This window comes from Dryas octopetala, chromosome 5 (genome assembly GCF_963921425.1).
Source record: "Dryas octopetala chromosome 5, drDryOcto1.1, whole genome shotgun sequence".
In the NCBI taxonomy this organism is placed as follows: domain Eukaryota; kingdom Viridiplantae; phylum Streptophyta; class Magnoliopsida; order Rosales; family Rosaceae; genus Dryas; species Dryas octopetala.
In genome coordinates this window covers 17,994,878-18,007,590 of record NC_141370.1, presented here as the reverse complement: position 1 = coordinate 18,007,590, position 12,713 = coordinate 17,994,878, and the positions used below count along the sequence as shown (strand labels likewise).

At 37.4% G+C, this 12,713-nt stretch overlaps 3 protein-coding genes across 4 annotated transcripts; all 3 read left to right on the top strand.

The window, feature by feature from the left end:
- The first annotated feature begins 717 nt into the window (after positions 1 to 717).
- On the top strand, positions 718 to 2,796 carry LOC147285201 (serine/threonine-protein kinase-like protein At1g28390). Its single transcript, XM_086243994.1, is given in 2 exon segments — positions 718 to 2,284; positions 2,286 to 2,796. Coding segments are annotated over 2 exon segments (1,524 nt in total). The 5' UTR covers positions 718 to 1,061; the 3' UTR covers positions 2,587 to 2,796.
- A 3,656-nt stretch (positions 2,797 to 6,452) lies between these two features.
- Positions 6,453 to 9,046, top strand: LOC147285200 (thiamine phosphate phosphatase-like protein). Its single transcript, XM_086243676.1, is given in 5 exon segments — positions 6,453 to 6,749; positions 7,167 to 7,288; positions 7,399 to 7,600; positions 8,464 to 8,725; positions 8,728 to 9,046. Coding segments are annotated over 5 exon segments (786 nt in total). The 5' UTR covers positions 6,453 to 6,611; the 3' UTR covers positions 8,790 to 9,046.
- Positions 9,047 to 9,833: 787 nt separating this feature from the next.
- Positions 9,834 to 12,652, top strand: LOC147285199 (Mitochondrial substrate carrier family protein). Of its 2 annotated transcripts, XM_086243675.1 has the most exons (7): positions 9,834 to 10,164; positions 10,919 to 11,004; positions 11,092 to 11,299; positions 11,431 to 11,557; positions 11,669 to 11,853; positions 11,937 to 12,059; positions 12,146 to 12,652. In XM_086243675.1, the coding sequence occupies exons 1-7, from the start codon at positions 10,003 to 10,005 to the stop codon at positions 12,281 to 12,283; spliced, it is 1,029 nt and encodes a 342-aa protein (XP_086099801.1). In that variant the 5' UTR covers positions 9,834 to 10,002; the 3' UTR covers positions 12,284 to 12,652. The 2 variants fall into 2 exon arrangements, with proteins under 2 accessions (XP_086099801.1, XP_086099800.1); XM_086243674.1 differs by having other exon boundaries at positions 9,860 to 10,164; positions 10,919 to 11,299.
- Positions 12,653 to 12,713: the final 61 nt, after the last annotated feature.

The window sequence follows — 12,713 nt, the reverse complement described above, 5'->3', positions numbered from 1 at the left end:
AGACTTGATTTTTGGATAACTAATTTTTATGCATTTTTTTGAAAAGTAAGATTTTCATTCTTATATTTATCAATAATAAAAAAATATCACTTATTTTCATTTATGTGTTTAGGATTTGTATATACAATAGATAACGGTAAATGTAATTGATATTTTTAAAATTGGCTAGAGGGTTTCAATTTTTCTCTTTTGTGGAATCACTTTTCATACAGTATAAAAAAATTGAAATTTATGAACTAAATAAATTTTAATTTAAGTATATTGATAATATATTTCATCATGTCACGTAATGTTACGATCAGATATAATAACTTCTCAATTTAACTATGTCGATTAAAAAAAAAAAAAAAAGGTCAGAAAACATAAAATGGGTTATTCATATTACTTTGATTATTCCATTAATTCCTAAAGGCTAAAGGTACCTTGGTTATTACTTATTCCATTAATTACTTTGATTACAATATTAATTCAAAGTCATGATGGAGTGTACTGTACTACTGTGTACGTCTTTAAGAAAAAAGTCGAAAGTTGATCAGAAATTTAGAAAATGGGACCGCCAATGATGAAGCAAAAGAGTACGGGCCCAGAAGGCCCATCTCTTTAGGAGATAAAAGCCCAACAACCCCCGAGAAATTCCCTTCAAAGTTGCACACTTGCACACTTTTGCATGTAATAAAAACATAAAATAATCCAAAACTCACCACTCCCCATTTGCCAATGTTTGAAAAAAATTTACAACCCCCTTTGAGGTTTTGAGTTTGATAGGCTTTGATTGCTTTCACATCTCTCTCTGTCTGTCTCTCTCTCCCTTTAGTCTTTTACTTATCACCTACTGAGAGACTGAGAGAGAGAGTGTGAGAGACTTTAAGCGCCACAACCAACTCCCCCTTGGCCTTTGCACTAATGGCTTTTGCCGCTACTCTCCACCTTCTTCACCACCTGCTCCTCCTTCCACCTCCCTTTATCTTTTCCACCTCTCAATCTCACCTCTCTCACAGAACCCACTTTCCCTCTTTCCCTATTTCATTGTCTTTGAGTGATTAACACATCAAATCAAAATAATGGGCTACCTCTCTTGCAATGCAGACTCGGCAATCGCCACCTGCGATCCCTACAACTGGGACCTCAAGAGGAAGCCCAAACCCCGTCGTATCAAACCCAACATCCGACGCTTCTTCTACGACGACCTCGTCGCCGCCACCAACGGTTTCTCCGCCGACAGCTTTTTAGGCAAAGGCAGCCACGGCAGCGTCTACAGAGCCGTTCTCGACGGCGGCAAGCTCGTCGCCGCAGTTAAAAAAACCAAATTCTCCAACCGAACCCCTCAAACGTCGTATACTTGCGGCACTGCTGTGGAAAACGAGATCGAGATCCTCTCCCGCGTCCGACACCCCAGGCTAGTCAATCTAATCGGCTTCTGCGCCGACTCAAACGACACTAAATTGGTTGTCGTCGAGTACATGCCCAACGGTTCTCTCTACGATCTGCTCCACTTGCGCTCCAGACCTCCAGGGTGGACCCGCCGGGTCCGGTTCAGTTTACAAATAGCCAAAGCGGTTCAGGCGCTCCACTCTTCCAATCCCCCCGTAATCCACCGAGACATTAAATCCTCCAACGTCTTAATCGACGCCGACTGGAACGCGCGCCTCGCCGACTTGGGGCTCGCGCTCAGGGGACACGTGGAGGACGTTCGTGTTAAGTGTACGCCACCGGCGGGAACGTTAGGGTACCTCGACCCGGGCTATCTTGCGCCGGGGGATCTGAGCACCAAGAGCGATGTGTTCAGCTTCGGGATTTTGCTGCTGGAGATCGTGAGCGGGAGGAACGCCATTGACGTGAATTACAGTCCGCCATCGGTGGTGGACTGGGCAGTTCCGATCATAAAGCACGGCGACTTCGCCGGAATATGCGACCGGAGAATCGGCCCGCCGGCGGACCCTGCCGTCGTCCGGCACTTGGCTGTGTTGGCCGCCAGGTGCGTGAGATCGACGGCCGAGAAGCGGCCGGGGATGGCCGAGGTGGTTGAGTGTCTCAAAGTTGTTAGCAAGAAAGTTCACGCGCCGCCGATATGGAACAACTTGAAGCGGCGCGTGAGGCGCGTGGAGAACGGGGGGCACTTGGTGGATGGGTTTAGCGATTACGAAGAGGTGGTGATGAAGAGCGCGCGAGCTGGAGGGAGTAGGAGGAGTAAGTTGAATAGGAAAGGGAAGGTATCGAGTGTGTTGAGCACAGAGTATTACGGTGGGAGTGAGAGCGAATGCGATGCTATGATTGGTGGTCGTGTGGTCAAAGTCAATTGGGTCGGTGAATGAGATTAATTATAGTGTGCGGAAGGGTACAGGGGTGGCAGTGAAGGTGGCTCCAGGTGCTGCAATGGTGAGGCTGAGCAAGTCGAGATCGATGGGGATGTTGCAGAGTCCAAGGTTTGTGCGGTATAATAAAAGAGGGTTTGTGTTTGAGTTTGGGAATAATAATAATAAGGAGATGGTTGATTCAGTTGGATTGGACATGTCTAAGTGGGTGATTAGTTTGGATGGTGAGAAATCTGACAGGAAAATGCTGGAGAAACCTCTGGTTTCTATCTAACAAGTAGTGAATTAAGAGTGGGGTTTGGGTTTATTGTGTAATTCAATTACCAAGTTTTGGGGGAAAGGCCATAAACGTGAGGGTTGTAGGTTATTAAGTGGGTAATGTGGTATGCTTACTTAATTTACTACTATTCATCACCTCTATCGATCTCTTTGTATGACATTTTTGAATGAATGAATTCGATCAAGGTAATTCATGTTTTTTTCTCATTCGAGAGGTGGTTATCCGAATGGTCTCCCTCTTTAGATGGCCATTTGTCTAGTGAGGCTTACCAAACGGTTGATGGTCCATAACGCAACCGTCACAATTACGGCGGTGGCTCCATTCCAAAACAAATAAATGCAATACCATCCTTTTAAGATTCTGTTTGTCAGTTGGGTTTCATTGCAATGAATGCTTCTTCTTCCACATTCACTACTTATTAATGCCAATTTGGCAGTCGGTTTTTTTGGCTTTCTCCTCTGCTCATTTTGGTATGTCTATCGAACCAAATGTGTAAGCGTATGCAGGTCAGTGTCTACTAGAAGGTGCGTTCATATATATAGAAACTTCTGGTTTTAAACTTATGGTATTGTTCATTTGGCATATTATTTTACCAAACATCATTTTGGTTGATGAATAGTCTTGTTATCCAACTCAAATTGAATCCCTAATTGATGGTGTATTGTGTCGCGCTTTCAATACTTTAAAGAAAGAATATGAGTTTCATTTCTCATGATTTTATATTCACTTCTCTATAGCCTATAGGTATGAGTTTCTTTGAATTTAAAGATTGATGGCCAAAAAAAAAGATTGAGGGTCCGAAGCCCCGGCCGCCACCCTCTTGTCCCCCACAATATTAATTTCTTCATCTTCCATGTGGGATGCATTCCTATCGCATGTACCTTGGTTGGCAGTTTGGCATCAACTTCTTTATTATTATTATTTTTTTTTTTGCGAGTGGGTTTCTTTTGGTCTTTCTGTTGCTAAAGATGTCAAATGGGTGAGGCAAACACGATTATGATACAGACACACATAATTAAAACAAGCACCACAATAACTATAACCGTTGACACGACATGCAAAAATATAACCAACAAATTTATAAACTCCTTTTATTTTTAAGTTCGTTGATTTTAGGTACCAAATTGTAATATTTTTTCATTTTAACTACCAAAACATTTATGTCATTTTACTTTAGGTACTAAATTTCAGTTTATGTACCAATTTTAAAAAACATGGTTATATCGAGCTGTGACTGTCTAACAGTCATAACTTTTTTATTGATTTGTTGTTTTTTCAATATTTGCAAGGCTTAAACTTTACTGTTTAGTCTTTAAGTTATATAACTTCATTCCCCAAGCCTAAATCAAAAGTATTAAACTCTTAAAAATTTTAAATTTTTATAAATTTGAAATAGTCACAGTTTAATCACAACTGTGATTGTTCGACAGTCACAACTATATAACAAACTGATTTGTGACCTAATCCAAAATGTTTTACTCTAGGTTAGTACCTAAACTAAAAAAAATTAGTGGCTTGCTGCTTTATTGAAAAACTATTGATATTTAGAAAATTAGGATTAAATACCAAATTCTAATAATTTTTTGGTATAGCATGAAGACCATATAATATTTCAATTGAACTACTAAATTTAAATATAGTTTTTTAGATTAGGTCACAAACATGTTGGCCCTTTTGATTTGAGCTTTTTTCATTTGACATTTTTATCCTTTGCCCCACATATAATGGATGTTAGTTAAAATTTATAAGGTTTAAACAAAATTGCCCTTGAGACTTTTATATTATCTTGAAAATTTGCTAATGTAGTCTCAATTTCACATTTAGTTGTGATTGTACGACACTCACATTTAGTTGTGACTGAACGACAGTCACATCTAAGTTGTGAGACAGTCACAATTAAATTGTGACTTAATTGAATTTTTTTTAGAGAAATTATACTATAATATAGTATAAATAGAGGTCAAAACAATATTTTTACTCAAAATAATACATAGTATAATGGTGTGAGTTGTCTCTTTTAATTTACCAAGACAGTCACAGTTAAGTTGTGACTGGATTGATTTTTATTTATAAATACAATATAGTATAAATTAATGTAATATTTGTGGTGTAATATTTTTTTTATTGTAGTGGCATGTGATGTAATATTTGTAAATTCTAATACCTTTTACTTTATTATTTTGTTTGACTTTTCAACTAGTACCTAATCTAAAATGCTATTTAATTTTGATATCTAAACTAAAAAATTATTGAAATTTAGTAGTTAAAATCAATAAACCTATTGATATTTGGTATTTAATCCTAATTTTCTATTTATTTTTTTCTTTTGGCAATATATAAAATGCCTTCTGAACAGTAGATACTGTAGATTAACTACTGGACACAAATTTTAATGGATGTAAATTACTCATTAGCCCTCAAGAATATGAATGGAGTTGGGTCCAGTTACCTTTATTGAGGCTTCGGTAACTGCCAACAGCATTGGGCAGCCCACTAGAATGAAGGGCCCAATGCAACCATCCACTAAAGAATGAGGGCCGAATTTTGTATAAACGAATATGGCCCAAAAAAGTTGTCGTTAATTTCAAATAAATAAAAAAGGCTATTTTGCACATTTACCATTCAGGCTTTACATTGTTTAAGCAAATACCACCAATAAAAAAAATTTGGCATATTGCCACCGATATTTTGCAAAGAGTGATGCTATTCCGACCACCATAAACTATTGAGTTGACCATCATATTTTAAAATTTCAACTTTACCCTTAAAACAAAAAATTTCAATTTTATTCGTCGGGTCATTCAACAGTTATCTACCGAAATATTTGTGGTTATTCGATAGTGATCTGCTGAACATTAGTAGATTTTTTGATGGATAACTACTAAATGAAAATGAAAAAGGCATTTGACAGTTATCTACCGAAATATTTGTGTTTATTCGACACTTATATGCCGAACATTGGTGGATATTTCGGTAAATAACCACCGAATAGATCTGAGTGATTTCTTCATGTTTTTGCAATAAAGGGTAAAATAGGAAAAAAGTTGGACAAAATATGTTAGGGTGGTCAACTCAACAGCTGAGAGTGGTCTGCATAACCTCACTCTTTTGCAAATAGTGCTAATGTGGCACCTGCTGTTATATTTCATCCAATTTTTCGTTAAATCATAAAATCTTTTGTCTTTTTTGCACATTTAGCACCCAAACTTTACACTATACCATTCATAACAAAAATTTAGCCAATTGCCTCCCACCTCCACCGACACATTTCACACCCACCACGGCCACCGTGTTCGGCACTCCTATTTTGTTTTATTAATGTTTTTTTATTTTTTATTTAAGTGCGAAATATATTCTTTCATTACAAAAATTATTTAGAAATACATTTTCAATTTTCCAAATTTTAAAATAGTTTTTTAAATTCTGTTTAAGGACAAAATGAAAAGTTTAGGAAAAAAATTGACTATTTTACATATTTACTACCCAAACTTTAAATCTTGTGCACAAATACTACACATACTTTGCAAACGGTGCTAATGTATATTAGCACAATTTGGAAAGTATGAATGACAATTGGCCAAATTTTTTTTTTTTATGAGTGGTAACCGTGGTATTTAAGCACATGGGGCAAAGTTTGAGTGGTAAATGTGAAAAAAAAGTCAATAAAAAAAAAAAAAGTTACCAAGAAGAAAGTCCAAGAGAACCAAATGCTGTCGTTTAAATGGAAGCTGGCTCAACGATCAATAACTATTTTTTTGGCCAAACAACGATCCATAACTCAGTTGGCAGAAAATAACTTACCTGTCCCTGTTATAGGGACAGGTGTTATCCCCATTAGAGAGAGAGAGGAAGAGAGAAAGTGAGAGAGAGAAAGAAGTGAGAGAAAGAGAAGGAGAGAGATAGAGAGAGAAGGGGGGGAGGGATAACAGCTGGCGCACCCCCCCGTTGCAGTTGGCAAGTTTAGCTGTTACTGTGGAACCGCAATCTGGGTCGGCGGGAAACCACCTCCGGCGTTCATAATGGCGGGAATAGTGGTGGTATTTGACTTTGACCGGACCCTAATCGACGGTGACAGCGATAATTGGGTGGTGACGGAGATGGGTCTTACCCAGCTCTTCAATGAGCTTCGCTCTACTATGCCATGGAACTCACTCATGGTTTGTTCTCTCTCTTTCTCTTTTTCTCTCTTTATTTTCTTTTTCTTTTGGTAGTATGTTTATCAAAGTTGCTTCATTTGGTGATATTTTTATCCTCTGGTTGAAATAGGTATTTGAACACTTAGCCTAAGAAATGGGTGAAAAAGAAACTGATATTTTGAACACTTAGCCTAACTAAAAAAAGAAGTAATTGGGTCGCAAAATATGAAGACTAAAGACTAGAATTTCTATGCAAAGCATTGAGTATAGCGTAATTGCACTTGTGAGCTTGTTACATTGATCATGGACTTATTGGGTTTGTTAATGTTAATTTTATTTATCTTTTGCCCATTAGGCAACATACACACAACTTTGAAATGAAAACCAGTATGATGCCAAAGGACTGGCCTTGTTAATGTTAACTGTTAAACATTGTAGGTTAGGATGATGAGGGAGCTCCATTTGCAAGGAAAAACATCTGAGGACATTAAAGAGTGCCTCAAAAGAACTCCAATGCATCCTCGGGTTATTGCAGCTATTAAGTCAGCTCATACTTCTGGGTAAATTTCTCTGCCAAATTATGTACGGTTGGTTGTATGTTGATTCCGGTGTTCTTACTGATTTAGTGCTGACCAAACGATGTGGTGTTCAATATGGTCTTTCGTTTCAGATGTGACTTGAGGATAATTAGCGATGCAAATCAGTTTTTTATTGAGACAATCTTGGAATATCATGGTCTGTTGGGATGCTTCTCACAGATCATCACAAACCCAAGCTTTGTAGATGGAGATGGAAGACTGAGAATTTTCCCGTACCATGATTTATTCTCACCTTCTCATGGTTGCAATCTATGCCCTCCAAATATGTGCAAGGTAAATTTTCTTATCAAACAAATATGCATTTGTACATGCATTTGTTTGTGTCTGATGCTTTGTAAACAAAGTATTACTCTATTGTCCATTTTAGTTATATATTCTCTCTGTATATTCTCTCCGTGTATGTGCTATTGACCAAATAACTGATTTGTTGTGATCAACGGAACCTCTCTTTAGATATGACTTGCATATACTGTTGAGATACTAATACGCATAAGGTTATCAAGGAATATGGTTTATGGCTTGCTGAGGGCTCTGTCATTGTCTATCCTATGCTTTGGACCGTAACGATAAAATAACAAAATGGAGATAAGTTGTTATATATATGGTCCTGTTCCAGAAAAGATCAGAGTTCATTTAGGAGACATTGAAATGTTGCACCTTCATTTCCAATCTTTTTCCAGTGACATTTAGAAAACAAAAATTGGATGCAATTTTGGGTAGGTGATTAGTTTTAAGACTCAAGTGTTTGTATAGAGGTATCAAATTCACCGACCCTTCCATGGTATCCCCCAAGAAAAATAGGGTTGATCTGCACCAATATACCATATGCAGAAAAAAAAAAAATGAATTGACTTCTTTTCTATCATTCACCATCCTAACTTTTACAAAATAAACACAAAACTAAGCATTTCTATCATTTCTGCTGTGGGGTGGAGATGGTTCACTATTAAGAAAAGAAGTTTTGTGACTTGGTCTATCATATCAGCGAGTTCTGCTTCAGTTATGTCCTGTGGTTTGATATTGAAGAGGCTATTTCCCATTTCAATATGTTTTAGTCCCATAGAATTTTTTTTACTTCTTCTCATTACAGTAGCTTTCTTCCATATAAAACTGAGGTCTTATCCTTTCCATCTTAGGGTCTGGTGATTGACAAAATCCGAGCTTATGTTTCGGAAAATGGGAGGAAAAGATTTATCTACCTAGGAGATGGAAGAAATGATTTTTGCCCAACTCTGAAGCTTGTAGAAGGAGACCATGTAATGCCAAGGAAGTACTATGCTCTATGGGAGCGCATCTGCAGCAATACAACGCTTATCAAGGCTGACATCAATGAATGGAGTGATGGAGAGGAGCTTGAGAAGATATTACTTCACCTTATCCACAGAATTTCTACTGAGGAAGCAGTGACTCCAGTCAGTTGAACTCATCTCACCACAAATGTCAGACTATGCCTGATGACTGAAAGCAAAGGTCACTAGCAGTTGGCAATTTGTCATATGACTTCAATTTTAAGGCAACACAGATTTGATTGTAATAGTTATCCTTCATTTTTAGGATTTCTTAACATATACCTAAGCATGTAGACTACTGGGTTTTAGTTCAAGAAATCTCTCCAGTCTCAGCCAATCTTGTCCCAAACTTGTAGGTAATTGGGCCCGTTGATGTTCAACTATGTTGCTTAACTTGCTTATGATCAAATTACAAGTGGCTATTGAGAAACCCACAATTTTCAGGCATCTGACTACAAATTTAGGAACTCTAATTAGGTGGAGTTTGGACAATACGTTAATTTTGTCATTGTCACTTTCCTCATGCTTCTGTGGTTCTTTCTTTCTGGTGATTTAGAGAACGTATCCAGAAAACGTGTTGCACCTACCATTCATTTATTTTGGTAAGATACACGCACCAGTCTTGCTGCTTGCTAGTAAAATAATCATCAATATTGTTTTGGACCGAAAATAATCATTTTATTTATAATTCATTAGCATACCATACACTCGTAACTGAAATTCTACTATACAGTGATTGTACGAATATAACCACATTTTTAACTCTTGGATTTTGATGAGTTTATTTTTTAGTAGTGTATAAGTTTCTTTATCATCAAAAGTAATTGTATGTAACGGCAGAATATATGTTTGCTTACTGGATGAACTCAAAATAATATATGAGACCCAATTAATTCCGTAGGGTATGCCCTATGACAGAATCTCTATTGATCACGTTAATCATGCAATAACACTCAATTTAAAATCGAACAAGTGGCAGTCTTTGATTTCATTTAATTTAATCTTTGAGTTACAATATGCCATTATAGTTATGCACTTATCCATGACTGAAATTAGGGCCACGAATTGGAGGGTCCTGATTATGAGATTCTTTTCATCTTGGAACAAGTAAAATAGAAACAAAAGTAGTTCAACAAAGCTCTACAACCAATAATCGTTTTCTATTACATTAAAATATAGAATCTAAGCAAAGTTTGTGCTTCTCTGACTTGTCAGCTGTCCCCATACATATATAGTCCAGTCCACCATTGCGCACGCATCAAACCAAAGAAAACGTTTCGATTCTTCCCTCTTCTCTGCTCCAACTGTCCCTTCTATCAGATACCCAGAAAGCAGAAACAACCCCTCTCTCTCTTCTCTGTTTCTTCAAGTTCTAAGCTTGCTGCAATGGCAGAGAAGAGAGAAGAGAGAGAGATGAATAATATGTACCTGGATGGAATAATAGAGGCCATGCCTGTGTTTGCCAAGGAGCTGATTGCTGGTGGTGTTGCAGGTGGGGTTGCAAAGACTGTGGTGGCACCCCTTGAGCGTATCAAGATTTTGTTTCAGGTACAATTTGTGTTGGATTCTCTTTCAACATTGACTCAAATTCATTATTTTCTAAACTTTTTTTTCTTCTTTTGATAGGAAAGTGGCGTAGATTGATTTTTGATTTTGGAAACTGTAAAGATTAGTAATACATTTTAGCTTCTTGGGTGTTTGAGTTTCTTAGATATTTTTCTTTATATCTTTGATTTCTTCACCGGGTAGATTCAGATTTAGTTTGACTGGTTTTGACTGAAGTAGCAAAATTGGATGAATTCGGCAAATGGTTTCTGTTGGATGTTTCTTGGTCTGAGATTGAATCATATGATGATCAAGGGCTATTTTATTTGATGGCTTTTTCAATACTTTTTTTTTTGCTTGAGTTCAGTTCTATAGAGGCAGCATGGGGTCAAATACACACTGAATTATAAGGAGTTCCAAGCATGACAAATTCCATTAAACTCTTCTTCCCCTATCCAAAAATTAAAAACAAAAGAAGAGAACTTGTAAGGTTTTGAGAGAGAGAGAGAGAGAGAGAGAGAGAGAGAGAGAGAGAGAGAGAGAGAGATAGATAGCTTATTTAACCCATGTATCAATCTCAATTTCAAGTTTTGTGGTTTGATTTTTTTTCTTCTTCTTTGGTGGGAAATGAAAGTTAAGATATGCCCTCATCTTTCACATGGCTGTTGGAAACCAATTATGAACTTGAGTTGGATTTACGAATGAGTAGATTATACTTGAAAGACAATAAAAGAATTTGTTTGTTTATCTTTTGCAGACCAGAAGAGCAGAATATCAGAGCATAGGGCTGTTTGGATCCATTAAGAAAATTGCAAAGACAGAAGGGCCTACGGGTTTTTACAGGTGGATCCCTGAGTACTTAAACCATTTATGTGAAGGTTGTTTTCAATTTTTCTATCAACCAGTAAATTCTCTGTGGTTTTTGTACAGAGGAAATGGAGCCAGTGTTGCAAGGATTGTTCCCTATGCAGCCCTGCATTATATGACCTATGAGCAATACCGCAGATGGATTATTCTCACCTTTCCTGATGTGGGCCGGGGACCTGTTCTTGATCTTGTAGCAGGATCTTTTGCTGGAGGAACAGCTGTGCTTTTTACTTATCCTCTTGACTTAGTTCGGACTAAGTTGGCTTATCAGGTAAAAAGTTGAAACAAAAATCTTGAACCCTCTCTGTCTCAAAGTCTCAAGTGCATGGGACCAATTCTCATTGTTAAGGAATTAGTTGCTCTTTATGCTTCCAAGAAAAGTTTTGGACTTTGTTTCTGCAGGTTGTTGGTTCACCGAAGTTAAATGTTGCAGGGGTAGTGAAAAGTGAACAAATTTATAAAGGAATTATTGATTGTTTCTCAAAGACTTACAAAGAAGCTGGACGTAGAGGCCTCTATCGTGGTGTTGGTATGGATTTGAAAACTGCTTGCATCATCCACTTCTGTCATTATGTGTTTATATAGCTTGTTAAAAATTTTTTGAAGGATTTTCCCTTAAACACATTAACATCATTATCAGCTCCCTCACTTTATGGAATCTTCCCATATGCCGGTTTGAAGTTTTACTTCTATGAGGAGATGAAGCGCCATGTCCCTCAGGAGCACGAGAAGAAAATTATGGTGAAATTTGCATGTGGTTCTGTTGCTGGTGTATTAGGGCAGACTTTTACATACCCCCTTGATGTTGTGAGGAGGCAAATGCAGGTAACGTACTTTTTAAGGGTCCTCAAAATAATATTTGACAGAGAAAATTTTGTGACATTAATGAGCGAAAGTCATCTGAATAGGTTCAACGACTCTTGGCATCAAGCAGTCCTGAGATGAAAGGAACAATGGAAACCCTTGTTATGATTGCTCAAAAGCAAGGATGGAAGCAATTATTTTCAGGACTTAGCATCAATTACTTGAAGGTGGTCAAACCTAGTATTTTTTTTTTCACAGAAACATCCCTTGTTTTTCTTTTAGGTAATCATGTTTCGGGATGTGTGTATTTCAGGTTGTACCATCTGTGGCAATTGGATTTACAGTTTACGATGTTATGAAGTCCTGCCTTCGAGTTCCAGCACGGGACGAAGCTGTGAAAAAAGTGGTAACCAACAAAAGAAATACCCAGCCATCCTCCCTTCACTCCTAGTGATGGTTTCTTCCCATTTTTCACTTCAAGCGACACTCCTACACAGATGATTTGGAGCTTTGCTTGCCTTCTGAATTGTCAATTGGGTTGACATGTTGTACCATTCAGGTCATTTTCAGTTGTACATTTCATTCTTTCTAGATGAATAATAGTGCAGCTGTAGGTCATATTTAGCAGAAATCATTCATTAGACTACCTTGTACAAGAGGTCTCCAAATAGGGCAGTGTATTTTTAGGAGAGAAGATTCTCACGCAATGTACATACCGAGAAGGCAGAAATTCAATGAAGAATTTTGACTCTGTAATGATACTATTATTGGATAATAAGCTTCGGCAAATCAAATAAGAAAATGAAATTTTCCAGAGAAATTGAAGCATCCAGCAGATTTTCATTATCTTATGCAGTTAAGATCTCTTCTTTTACTTTAAT